This window comes from Acipenser ruthenus, chromosome 6 (assembly GCF_902713425.1).
Source record: "Acipenser ruthenus chromosome 6, fAciRut3.2 maternal haplotype, whole genome shotgun sequence".
NCBI classification, from domain to species: Eukaryota; Metazoa; Chordata; class Actinopteri; order Acipenseriformes; family Acipenseridae; genus Acipenser; species Acipenser ruthenus.
The window spans coordinates 19,391,830-19,406,688 of NC_081194.1; the positions used below are offsets into that span (position 1 = coordinate 19,391,830).

Below are 14,859 nucleotides of genomic sequence, written 5' to 3' on the forward strand. Positions count from 1 at the left end.
TGACATATTTTTACTGACATTAAATTTGAAGTTCCTTTCAATATACTGGTTTGTATTCTCAACCCTCATAGCTGGAATGGGCTAAATTTATTGCACAGACAAATGTAGGTTCTGGGTGTGATATATATATATATATATACTGAGCATCAAAAAAAACGTATCACTTTTATTTGGATAAAATTCTCTAAATGTGATCGAAAAATGACAAACACTGTTTTAGAGCAGGTGCAGTGACTTTTTATTGTGCTGATTAACAATTGACATCACAATTGTCGATATTGGGCAGGGGTTGTGACTCTTGGTCTCCCAGTTCGTGGCCTGTCATTGACAGAGTGTGTCTGGTTCTACTGTCTCGCCAGGTCTGAAATTGCTTTCTGTAAGCACTCAAGACAGTGAGCCACCGTACGCTTCCCTAGTCTAGCCTCCAACATGCCGATTGCACGAAGGCGCTGTTCTCTTGACAGATGTGGCATATTGGTTTTTTTTCTGTGATTTTCTTTATTGCTTTTATTCAAGCTTGCAATTCAACACCTGAAATCACTCAATATCCAGTGTCCAATCAGCTGTCTCACTAATTAGGTGATTAAGTGCATATGCTTCAGTCATAGTCAATCAAGCGTGTCATGGTCAAGGATGAATGATCGAGTTATTAAAAAGAAACCAAAACATTTCATCAATGTCCATCATTTTATATACCGTATTTTTTTCAAAAATAAATGTGTTATTATTATTATTTATTTCTTAGCAGACGCCCTTATCCAGGGCGACTTACAATTGTTACAAGATATCACATTATACATTATTTCACAGATATCACATTATTTTACATACAATTACCCATTTATACAGTTGGGTTTTTACTGGAGCAATCTAGGTAAAGTACCTTGCTCAAGGGTACAACAGCAGTGTCCCCCACTGGGGATTGAACCCACAATCCTCCGGTCAAGAGTCCAGAGCCCTAACCACTACTCCACACTGCTGTTATAATAGTTATAAGTTTCTTTTGATGCTCGGTATATATACACTGCTGTACAAAAGTCTTAGACATGCTGCATTTTTCTACTCTGATGCATTATGAGCATCAACAATTTACTCAAAGCCTCCACTAGTGTTTTCTACTACTATAACAACCTTTGGCATAAAGAATGAAAAACATTCTTGCATCACTTGATTTTCAAGGTGTGGTATCCGAAGCATAAATCAACAAATACAGAAAACATCATCTATAATTGACTAACCCAGGACTGGAAGACCCCAAAAAAACTGTCTAACAAGGATGAGCAATGCTTGAAGATAATATCCTTAAGGAATAGAAAGAAGACAACAGAACTGGCAGAAGGCACAGGGATCGTTGTCCATCAAATCAACAGTATGAAGGTCACTCTTGAAATCAAGACTTAAAGGATGTGTTGCAGTAAGAATACCTCTGTTAAGAAAGGGGAACAAGACTAAAAGGCTAAAATAAGCACAAGAACACAGAAATTGAACTATGGAACAATGGTCAAAGGTGCTTTGGACTGTTGATGGATGGACAACGACACCTGTGTCTTCTGCTAGTTCTGTTGTCAATTCAACGCTTGTCTTCTTTCTATTCCTTAAGGATATTATCTTCAAGTATTGCGCATCCTTGTTAGACAGCTTTTGGGGTCTTCCAGTCCTGGGTTTGTCAATTACAGATGATGTTTCTCTGTACTTGTTGATTATGGTTCGAATACCACACCTTGAAAATCAAGTGATGCGAACTATTTCATCACTCACTGTTTTTCCTTCTTTATGCAAGTCAAGGACTTTTGCACAGCAGTGTGTGTGTGTGTATATATATATATATATATATATAGTAAATAACTTGCACCTCTCCACGGTTCGTTGGATTTTAAGCGCGGTTGCGCTATTTTTAAAACACACAAAAACAAAACAAACACCTAGCTCATTTTTTGAGCACTTAACTAAAACACAGAACACTGGAACCTACCTATAAAAACAGGACAGCTAAGCTGTTTACCTGTGACAAAAACAAAACCACACTGGTTTACACTACCTTTCTTTTCTATTTCTACGCTTGTGTACACCAATAAACAGGCTCCTAGACACACCACACAGCAGCCTTGAGTAGACTGACTGCACTCTTTAAATACCCTGCACCTGGTTCTAATTTACAATAACTACCAGGTGCAGGGGATAATTAACAATAAAACAATGAACAAATCTAATTAAACAATAAAGCAAAACAATTAAACTACTAACAAAAATGTGCCTGCGCACATGTTTTACGCAGGGAGGATTTTAACCCCCTCCCTGCTGTGTTACTATATATATATATATATATATATATATATATATATATATATATATATATATATATAATATATATATATATATATATATATATATATAATATATATATAATATATATATATATATATATATATATATATATATATATATATATATAAAATATATATATATATATATATATATATATATATATATATATATATATATATATTGTAACAGCAGCAGGGATATGTAAGACAGCAGGGAGGGGGTTAAAGCCTCCCTGCAGAAAAATAGGTGCGGAATGCACATTTGTTTGTTTTTGCTTAATTGTTTAATTTATTTTGTTAATTGTTTTATGGCTTAATTATCCCCTGACGCTGGAGTTTATTATTAAATTAGAGCAAGGTGCAGGGTATAAAAGGAAGGCAGTTGGCTTGTTCAAGGCTGCTGAGTAGAAGGAGGCAGAAGAGGTGCGCTGCTTCTGAGCAGTCAAGAGGGAAATGTAAGCAGTGTAAACCTGTGTGGTTTTTGTTTGTTTGTTGGTTGGGGGAAACGGCTTAGCCATCCTACTTGTAGTCAGGGTTTTCCAGAAGGTTTAGTTAGTGCTTGTAAAGTGCTAGGTGTTTATTTTGTTTGTTTTATTTTGTTTATGTTCTGTTTGAATAAAAAACGTGCAACCATGCTAAAAACCAAAGTTCCTGTGTCTGGGTCAATTGTTAAAGGGGCAAAGAACCAAGTGAGTTGCAGTCTTGTTCACTATATATATATATATATATATATATATATATATATATTGGTTTTTGTTACTTTGATTTTTTTTTTTTTTTTTTTTATATCACTACCACACAATATATTAAACAGGTAAAACATGAAACATAGGCCTTATGTATCCTTGTTAGGTTAATATGCACAGTTGATCCTGTCTAGATTGAAATAAGGAGTTGATATATTATTACAAAGTTAAAAGCCCATTTTGTCTTTGGGCTCTGTCACACCAATTTGAATGCACTGGGAATAACTTAAATGTATGTTTTCAGTTGTTCAAAAGTAATTTCAGTGACATCTTTTATACCACTGCACTGTAGTAGTGGGGCATGTAGTAAATTAAGAGACATGCTAATGATTTACTTTTATATTGCAATAGCTGCCTTGTTTAGACATTTCGAAAATGCTACATTAGCCATGCTTACCTACCAACCCTAAAATTGACTTAGCATTGTGTTCTCATTTTGTGGTTCATTAACCTTTCATGGAAAGAATTGTTGGCACTAATGTTTTGTGAACTGACAAAGTAGGCAACTCGGTGTTCTTTTTTGTGTTTTAGTTTATTATTCCAAACCAATATATTTCTCCACCAAAACAGTGACACATTTGAATAGCATATTGGGAATATTGTACAAGGTACTATATGGAGACTTTTTTTGTAAGTTAAATTAATTTCACATTTACAGAAAATTGATAACTGGTGGTCACTCTTATTAAGTGGTTTGCATGACTTGTGAGGTGTGTGTGGTTTTTTTTTTTTTTTTTTAATTTAGTAGTTGCCAATTTATTTTTTTATTGTAGTTTTCTCACCAATTTATTAGTGTCCAATTATTATTTTTTTTAGCTCAGCTCACCGCTACCACCTCCACGCTGACTCGGGAGCACATGCTGTCCTCCGACGCGTGTGTCGTCAGCTGACCACTTTTTTTTCACACTGCAGACTCACCATGCATCCACCCAGAGCTACAGCGTCGAAGGACAACGCAGCTCTAGATAGCTTACAGGCAAGCCCGCAGGCGCCCGGCCAGACTACAGGGGTCGCTGGTGTGCTGTAAGCCAAGAACACCCTGGCTGACCTAACCCTCCCTTCCCCGGGCGGCGGTTTGCCATTTGTGCGCCATCCCCTGGTAGCTCCTGTCCTCGGCAAAGAAATAGCCTTGACTCAAACTGACGATGTCCAGACTATAGGGCTCATCCTGCACTCTACGCGAGTGCTTTTATTGGATGCGCCACTCAGGAGCCCCTATGTGAGGCTTGTTATAGGGTTGAGTAACTGCTGCAGTCTGGTCAGTCTGACTTTTTATCTATTATTAAATTGTAATTCTGCCAGGTGCATGACACACATTTACCCCCAAAAATCATTAGGTTTGGACAAATGAAGCACCCACATAAACTCATTGCGACTATTGATAATAAGAGTGTATTTCTAGAGAACAAATTGTGGTCTCGACTGGGAAGGTTAATCACATTGTGGTTCTCCTCTAAGCACACACTGACAATAGCTTTACACTCGAAATTCCGTGAGACTGAGCTGACTCTAAGTTCTATCTTGGAGCACCTGAGCTAGTTGAACCTGCTGTTATCGCTCTGGCCCTCCCCAGTCCCTCCACCAGTAATTATTTGTACTCCTCCCCCCCCCCCCCCCCCCCCCACCACTTGTGACAGTCAGGATTCCATATCGGTTTTGTTCTCCATCTTACTAACACTACTGTACCCAGCCTAAAGTGACAGGAACCGTAACCCGATAACCGAACATAAACACTAATTTAGTAAACTCACAATTTTTAACTTGACAGCATGCTCCCCAGGCGTTGATGCATTTCTACACCAGCCGAGTCTGAAAACCTATACCAAGGTTAGGTATTGCCTTTTGCCTCCATATACCTCCAAAATCTGATACTGTAAATGATTTGTGTATAAAAATGTAAGTGTGACACTGTAAAGTTTCAAGTTTGGTAATTTCTTTGCTTAAATTGTCAAATTAAATATATCACATGTTTTGCATACATTTGCAATGCAACTGATCAAAATTAAGGAATGCGCTCAAATTCATCTTAGTTTTTGAAATCTGCCCTTAGTGCCACATCCCAGGGCAGATTTAGAGGTAAATTGGGGGGGGGGGGGGAATAGCCTGAACTAAAATGTTCACAGACTAACAATTGTAAGTACTGTGGATGTGAGCGATTTAAATATGTATTTTTAATTAAGGTCAAAGTCTAGGCTCTAATGGTAAAGAATCATTAGAGCAGTTAATGAGAACAGAGGGAGCAGGACATTGTGGAAGGATTTCAGGCTGTGTACTTTTTAAGTATTTATATACATGTAGATAGGCTTAATCTGATCAGGGCAAAAAGCTGAACTGATGGCCAGTACTTTTAAACCACTAAGTAGATAAACAGAGGGTTATGGGCACACAGAATATTTCAGACATTTATTTATTACAGTCAGATGTACTTTATATTTCAAAGCAATGATCTCATAGCCACCAATGAGGCTAAAAGCAAAAGCACACACTGAAAACCAAAAATAGTGTGGAATAAAATAATACAAACTTTACGCTGATCTCTGTGATTATGGTCTGCAATAATGCCCGCTAATCAAGGAACATTTATTTATTTTTTACATATTAGGCCAGATTCTGTTTATACCAAATTGTTAACATTTTTTTTTTTCAGATAGCAGAAACCCACCCAATAAAGCTACCAAACCAGAAATAAACAAGTCATGTGTTTTATTAAGACATGTGAGTCTAAAACTGTTTATTATTTGTTATAGAAACGTAAATAGTGTTTGTACCTTATTTGTGCTATTGACAGTTTAGAGTTTAGAGTGGCTTTGAGAAAGTAGCCCAATGTTGTGCTAATGAGTAAATGTGAATTTCCCCCTTTGAGTCTATATTGCAGTTAGGTTGTACATTCTCTGCATTATGCCAATGCCATCCAACAGGTTGGCCATTAATGTATAAGGAATCCAGCCCATAGTTTTTTTTTGGGAGGGGGGGGGTTGTATCTGAAGTGTTTGCTTGGCATCTTCCTGCTGTGTTTTTTTATGTTCTCTTGGTGTATGCTCACTTGTTGAGCACTTAGAAAAGTGCATGCTCAAGAACATGAGCAGTGAAAACCATTTAGACATTACAAGAGAGCAGAGTGGTACAGGTGCAATCAAGTGGACAATTAATTATAATTGTCCCTGTCATATGACATGTGTGAAAAATGAAGCTGGAAACTAATTGGAATCAGCTGCGAGTGCTCTGGTGGAGCCGAGGGCAGAATGTGAAGTGGATTCTTGAATTCTTATGTAGCTTGTTATAGCACAGCCTGTTAGATAGGCTCGATTGAGTGTTAAATATAAAACTGAATAATCATTCTTTGCATAAGAAGTAACTTGTGACCAATGAAACATACAGGCTTTAGTTAGCTAAAGTAGTGTTCCTGTTGCTGGACTCTAGGTGTATACCGCATATACAGCTTGTTATGGGAAGCTTTTGTTTGGTACGTATTTCTAAATATTTCTTTTCTGTAACCTTTCTCTGTGAAGCAGCAACATTCTGAGCTACCATTGTTGGTATTTAGCTGTTATATGTTCTGTTGAAGCAAAGACTTTCCATTTGTTTATTTTGTGAAAGTATGAATAAGCCTGAGCATCTTTAAAAGCTGATGCCGAAAGCCTTTTACAACGATCTATGATAATTGACCTTTTGCACAATTGAAATGTGGTTTAGCCTATCAAAATAGCGAAAGCTCTTTAGAACAAGCCACAGGGTGCACAATTTTGCAATAAAAAAAATCCCATAGGGGGTCAGTTCAATAATTTGTTATGATGTCATTGTGTTCACCATGGCTTGTTCTGTGTCAGTACCAAAATCTATCGCTATGTCAGCAAGCCACAACAGTCTAGATATATTGGGGTGGCAGTATGGTTCTGGGGTGCATTGTACTTTTGACCTTGTTTGCATCCTTTCACAACGAATTTGAAAAGAGAATCAGTATTCCTTTGTTCCTCCTGACCCACTACTCCTACATAGTATCCTTCAGGCAGATGTTGAAAGAAATTGCTGCAATTAATTCTTATGTCCTTTTTTTAATCTAAAGCTAAGCTTTTAGAAGCATGTTTTTACAAAACTGGCTTTGACTCAAAGGACGCTTATTAAAAATACAAAATGCTATTGGATTTGACAGCTAATGGTCATAATTTTGCCTTCCCTGACATTTCTTCAATGAATGAAAAACTGTGGTCCTTCTTTGTACATATTTGTTTTTCTTTATTGGTAAATGCTTGCGGCACCAGTACATGCAGCACCAGTATAAACATATCCTTTTTAGGCCTGTTTAGTTCCTGTGTGTTGTGAAAACCCAGTGACATGACCACTTTTGGGAATGTATTTGTAAACAGTATACTGCATACTATGGCTTCATAACTATAATATTTCAGTTTGTGTTACTGTACTGGATTAACATATTGAAGTAATACAAATGGGCAAGTGTGTTACAAACGGAGAAACAGTATATTTTATGTAATATTTTCAGTCAATACATTTCTAAAAATGTACACAATGTGATGTGGTCTTCAGCACACCCTATAGAATGAGTTGCATGAAAGGTTACTATGGTGTAATTGTACAGTGAGTTTTCATTCATCCATGAATTTCTCATGCTTATATTATGCATTTATTGTGCTTTTAGATGAATAACCATTGTTTTTACCATGCTTTACCATAGTTTTTAATGGTTTCCCATGTTTGCCTGTGCTTTACTGTGCTTTCATTGTGTTTTTACTATGCTTTACTATAGTTTTATATGCTTTTACTACTGTTTATCTTAAACTTTCATAAGGGGAGCTAAATAAAAAGCTTAATTCTGACCTTGTGTGTTTTATTAAAACTTGTTGACATGTTTAAAGTTGTTTTTAGAACCGTGATAAAATTAATTATACTGTATACGTTGATAGCACCAGGAATTTGCTAACTCAGATTTGTAATACAAATAATGCTACTTGAGTGTTGCTCATTAGCTCATAATCGAGACACTATTGACTCAGTAGTTTTTTTTCTCCAGGTCAAGTAGTTAAGACTTAAAATGTAAGATCACAGGGACATTTCATTGCTAGTAAACAGGCTCATGAGGGTGAAAGTCAAAATACCATTGCAGACAAGATAATGAAAGACTTCCAGTGGAAACATTTGTCATTGAATTGTTTGTTTTTGAGCGTTTGGTTGATTTCCCAAGCAATTTCTGTTAGTGTGGTTCAAAGTCTCCTGCTCTGTTACCACCCTCCTCTGTGCTTATTTCATCTTTAAGAGATGCTGTTTATTCCTGCGCCATTCGTGTTAAAGATTTAAAGTGATAGGATAGTTTCAAAGGGATAGGTCACTGTCTCAATGACACCATCGTAAGTGCTTTTCTATCCTGTCATGTGACAGAACACAGAGTTCTGATTGACTGGTATAAGGATGCCTGCTTTAAATGTGTAAACAACACGGTTTAGTTTACTAGTAATAAACGTTTAGAAAAATCCATAAACTATTGTAGCTTGTTTGGCAAGAAGACACATAGTCTGCTTTACAACACAAGTAAACCACTTTACATCAGTTTATTGAAGTAATCGGACAGTCAAAGGATTTAATTCTCTAGAAATGCCCTGCACAGCACAACATTTACATCACCAAACATTTAGCTTACATCACAATTACTGTATAATAGAGAAGTGTGAGTTTGTGAAACACACAATTAAAAGTATTTTATCTACAGATGGCTTATAATAGCAATAATGTCCAGGAGAAAGGAACCCATCTTGACTGAACAGTTAATAATCCCCAGCTGTTGTAATCATTGCCCCCTGTTGGAAAATCACTGAATTGCCAAATTTCTATCAGTACTAGTGTCTGCACTGGTATACAAGCAATTGTTAAGAAACTACAGAGGGCACAATGCACCCGACAGGATTGAACTTCCTGCCACATGAATGTACAGAGGCTGGTGTGTGGAGTTTAGATTTCCTTGCTTGTTTATCATGATGCAGTGTCAGCATTTGAAAAAAAAAAAATCCTTTGTGTATGGAATAGAACACTTCATCTTCCATGGTTTACCGCGGGAGCTGTGCGTCACTGAAAATGAAATAAGAACCAATGAATTAAAAAAAATAAATAAAAAATAGTATGTGTAATAAATTATCCAATTAAAAGTCACCGTACATCTGCCATTCCTGTCTAATTCGTGGAGGTATATGGACTTGGCATTGAGTAAAGTCTAAGGTGGATAGACCCAGGACCTCCGAGACAAGCAACAGCAGGCGGTTTGAGAGCGTTAGAAATCGCTTTATTTCAGTGGTAACCCCACTGTAACTAATATGTAATTTTAAACAAGTGTTGAAAGATCTGACATTGAATCTAATATTAGCCATGGTAACTCAATATTTAAGTCTAAAACTGAAATAAATATAATTAGAAAATTAAAAGAAAACTGATTGTGTACATTGTTAATACAAACTGAACTGTGTCACGGTCAACATTGTCTGTCTCAAGAAGTCGGCAGCACTCAGCAAATCTATATTTGCACTGTAGAAGAAATTACTGTCTGTAATTAAGATGTTATCCCGAAGGTGATTGGCTGCTCTTGTAACTAAGCTGCATGAATGTAAAATGACCAGCCCCTACGCAGAAAATGTGTCGTTCATTTACATTTATTTACAACACATGGTATTTTATGTATTCTGATTGGTCCAGATCAATACATGTACTAAATATTTTAAACATGTACTAAATGACGCATTTTTGACCCGGGTGGCCTTCCATAAAATGCGTGCTGGCAGATGTGTTTCTTGTATATGGCGTTTTTGAAGTGTACCTTGAAAATTGGCACGTTGGGGTTAATCTATATTCAGAGGAAATAGCTCCCTTACAGTGTATTGGTTAATAGGAAGAGAACTGGATCATTTATTTCTTAGAATCAGATAGCAGAAGACAGTTTTTGGTAAATTGAGCTTGTTGGTAATTATCAGTTAGGCCTAACATTTTTGTTGAAAGGAGGAAAGTTACTGACGTCTGTAGGGTATGGATCCACCCCTTCTTGAGGAAAACTTGAAACTGGAAATAATATTATCTTTTGATTCTTAAATGTTTTGCTTCATCTGTGAAATCAGACTTAGTAATAGAAAGTCAATGGTTTGGGATTTGAGTTTTTTTTCTATGGAAATATCCCCATGAGATAATGGGACATTAACAGGTACAATCCCAAAGCATTGACAAGGAATCAAATAAACAGCACTGTTGCGTTCAAAGCTTGCCGCTACATATGGTACATGTTTGGCATACTGCTTTATAGGAGGGAGTTTGAGTCCTAGCAGCTATAGTAATTGCCAAGGAATTTTAATTCCAGCAGGATGAGAAAATAATTGATACCACAGGCTACATAAATTCAGATCTACCAGATCATTTGTAGATAAAACATTCAGCTTATGTGCTGGAAGCCCACAGTTGTTGCATGGCACGACGAGTCCAGAATGAAAATAATTCAAGCACATCCTGTTACAAACAAATAAAAAAGTTATACATGCTGTAAGGAACACCTAATGAAATGCCCAACTACAATGCATTAAATCTAATATTAAACAGCAGAATGTATTTCAAAGAGATTGCATTCATACTACTACTCAGTCTTGCCATTTAACTGATGCTGGAAAAGGAAGACCTACCTGAAACAGAAGACCTTTAAGTTTCCTATGGAGACAGACAGCCTTGTAGAGTTGTAAACTGTAGGCTAATTGCATTCTGATTTAAAGACAAGGACATTGTGTGGCGGCCTTGAAACACTTATTTCCAATTTTGAGAAAACTTGGCACCCTTCAGTTTTTATATATTGGCAAATGTTAAACTTTAAAACAAACTTTTTTTTCTATAGTAGCAATTAACTTGGGACACTGGGTGAAATCACAAATTCTTTTACATTATTTTCATTACAACCTTTTTTTTAAAAAAGTAATAGTCAAATTTATAAAATTAGAAATAAACAACCTAAGCTAAGAATAAATAAGATCTCTTAAATTGTAGTTATTTATTTTCAATCTTTAGCGTTTTTTCTTGTTTAGACAATTCTTGATTTCTTAAAGTTATTTACTACAAATCATCATTAGCATAATTTGTATATGAAAGGACATAAACACCATTACAATTCTAAAACTAATTCTAAAACAAGTTCCTGAGTTAGAAGTCTTTGTTGTTTATACAGACGTGCTCAAATTTGTTGGTACCCTTACAGCTCATTGAAATAATGCTTCATTCCTCCTGAAAAGTGATGAAATTAAAAGCTATTTTATCATGTATACTTTCATGCCTTTGGTATGTCATAGAATAAAGCAAAGAAGCTGTGAAAAGACATGAATTATTGCTTATTCTACAAAGATATTCTAAAATGGCCTGGACACATTTGTTGGTACCCCTTAGAAAAGATAATAAATAATTGGACTATAGTGATATTTCAAACTAATTAGTTTCTTTAATTAGTATCACACATGTCTCCAATCTTGTAATCAGTCATTCAGCCTATTTAAATGGAGAAAAGTAGTCACTGTGCTGTTTGGTATCATTGTGTGCACCACACTGAACATGGACCAGAGAAAGCAAAGGAGAGAGTTGTCTGAGGAGATCAGAAAGAAAATAGACAAGCATGGTAAAGGTAAAGGCTACAAGACCATCTCCAAGCAGCTTGATGTTCCTGTGACAACAGTTGCAAATATTATTAAGACGTTTAAGGTCCATGGAACTGTAGCCAACCTCCCTGGGCGCGGCCGCAAGAGGAAAATCGACCCCAGATTGAACAGAAGGATAGTGCGAATGGTAGAAAAAGAACCAAGGATAACTGCCAAAGAGATACAAGCTGAACTCCAAGTTTCTGATCGCACCATCCGTCCCTTTTTGAGCGAAAGTGGGCTCCATGGAAGAAGATCCAGGAGGACTCCACTTTTGACAGAAAAACATAAAGCCAGACTGGAATTTGCTAAAATGCATATTGACAAGCCACAGTCCTTCTGGGAGAATGTCCTTTGGACAGATGAGTCAAAACTGGAGCTTTTTGGCAAGTCACATCAGCTCTATGTTCACAGATGAAAAAATGAAGCTTTCAAAGAAAAGAACACCATACCTACAGTGAAACATGGAGGAGGCTCGGTTATGTTTTGGGGCTGCTTTGCTGCGCCTGGCACAGGGTGCCTTGAATCTGTGCAGGGCACAATGAAATCTCAAGACTATCAAGGCATTCTGGAGCGAAACGTACTGCCCAGTGTCAGAAAGCTCTGTCTCAGTCGCAGGTCATGGGTCCTCCAACAGGATAATGACCCAAAACACACAGCTAAAAGCACCCAAGAATGGATAAGAACAAAACATTGGACTATTCTGAAGTGGCCTTCTATGAGTCCTGATCTGAATCCTATCGAACATCTATAGAAAGAGCTGAAACTTGCAGTCTGGAGAAGGCACCCATCAAACCTGAGACAGCTGGAGCAGTTTGCTCAGGAAGAGTGGGCCAAACTACCTGTTAACAGGTGCAGAAGTCTTATTGAGAGCTACAGAAAATGTTTGATTGCAGTGATTGTCTTTAAAGGTTGTGCAACAAAATATTAGGTTAGCGGTCCCATCATTTTTGTCCATGCCATTTTCATTTGTTTTATTATTTACAATATTATGTTGAGGCAGCAGTGTGGAGTAGTGGTTAGGGCTCTGGACTCTGGACCGGAGGGTTGTGGGTTCAATCCCCAGTGGGGGACACTGCTGTTGTACCCTTGAGCAAGGTGCTTTACTTAGATTGCTCCAGTAAAAACCCAACTGTATAAATGGGTAATTGTATGTAAAATAATGTGATATCTGTATAATGTGAAATAATGTATAATGTGATATCTTGTAACAATTGTAAGTCGCCCTGGATAAGGGCGTCTGCTAAGAAATAAATAATAATAATAATAATAATAATAATGTTGAATAAAAAATCAAAAGCAAAGTCTGATTTCTATTAAATATGGAATAAACAATGGTGGATGCCAATTACTTTTGTAAGTTTCAAGTTATTTCAGAGAAAATTGTGCATTCTTCGTTTTTTGTGGAGGGGTACCAACAAATTTGAGCACGTCTGTATCTGGTTTAATAACTTTTATAGGGTGATTTAATCTTCTGGAAAAAAAAATGTGCTAATGTTGATTTGGAGTAAATAGCTTTGAGAATTTAGCCCAGTGTTGTCCTAATGAGTAAATGTGAATTCCCCCTTTGAGCCTATCCAGTTAGGTTGTACATTCTCTGCATTATGCCAATGCCATCCAGCAGGGAGGCCATTACTGTATAAGGGCTTACAGCACCTGGGTTGTTTTTTCTAATTATGAAACATCTATTTTACGTTTGCACTTGCCCAATATTTTTTTTTTATGCCAATACTTGTTAGGAGCTGTGTATTAATATTTTAACAGAATAAATGCTAAATAGTATAACTGAAAATGCTGTGTTTCTGGGTCATCAGTTAGCCTGATAATTTATTATTTGCTTTAATTCTTCATGCTTTGTAGTTTTCCTGGAAATGGTTGATAAATGTACACTAGACAGAGCCATCACTTATTTGTGAAAATAAAAAAAATTACTTCCCAGAGGTAATTTTATTATAATGTATGAAATGTTTTAAATGTATAAGAGATACGCCTATTTGTGATCATGACAAATACATATGCAATGATTGGTCACTGTTGGTATCCCAATTATCTCCTAAAGCCTCATGAAGTATACTTGATCATGGTCATTTTCTCTTTTATTAAAATCTCTTGGTGGTTTTCAAAAATAAATCTTGCTCGTGGCAAGTTGTGGATCTTGGCTGGGTACATCCAAGGATTTTTTTTTTACCCAAACCCAAAAACAGAAACCTGCTTCATGTACAGGTCCTTTCCTGTTTAGTTTTGTGGAAAGTTGAACTAGGAGTTAAGCTTTTCATGAAAGTCTGTTGACAGAAAGGTAAGCTTTCTGTTTTAACATTCCATAGCTGGACTCCATCCATGGGCAAATATGTACTTTTTTACATTTTGCTACAATAGAGACCAAATTAATTCCGAGACCAAAACAATAACAAGCACATACTATTTTAACTTAAATTTATTAACTTGAATCTCCATTTTCCTGCTTAGAGTCTCTAAGTTTAGCACTTTGAGATGTTCTACAGGAAAAGCACTAGCACTATATACAAATAAAATTGATTGAAAATGGATACATTTGCAATGTCGTATAAGATGGCCTGACCTGATTTATTGAGTCATTGTACCTGCTCAATCAACTACTAGGAAGCGGACAAGGATTGACTGGCCGAATGGGCTGAATGGCTTCCTCTCATCTGTACATTTTCTTATTATGTTCTTATGTTCTCTTCTAATGTGAAATGAGTGTACAATACATAAATCCCCATAGTCTATTGCTTTTTAACCAAATTAAGTTGAGGACCCAGTGACTTCTACTCATTTATTTTTTCTTCTGTGCATATTCTCCTGTGCTCCGTGTCTTTCTTAATGTTTTGCTGTCCTGTTTTTCAGGGTTTGTGGATTTGTCGCTCCATGACCAGGTACAGCTGCTGGAATGTTCTTGGTTAGAGGTCCTAATGATCGGTCTTATCTGGCGCTCTGTGGAATTCCCTGGGAAGTTAATTTTTGCCCCAGATCTGGCTTTTGACAGGTTGGTAAATGTTGCTTATACACAGTTAAAATAATTTGACAAAACTATAATAAATAATAAAAAAAAAAACCAGGCATAGCAAACAGACGGTATATTAAAACAAAGCAGATAGGATATTGCTACCAAGATCT

General features: G+C 36.5%; 1 protein-coding gene across 4 annotated transcripts in view; it reads left to right on the forward strand.

Moving 5' to 3' along the window:
* esr1 (estrogen receptor 1) overlaps window positions 1-14,859 on the forward strand; it is a 40,959-nt gene that overhangs the window by 16,224 nt on the left and 9,876 nt on the right. For all 4 annotated transcript variants that reach the window (XM_034016773.3, XM_059025179.1, XM_059025180.1 and 1 more), the window contains one exon: window positions 14,590-14,728. In XM_034016773.3, coding sequence (XP_033872664.1) covers window positions 14,590-14,728 — 139 coding nt within the window. The remainder of the gene's footprint in view (window positions 1-14,589; window positions 14,729-14,859) is intronic.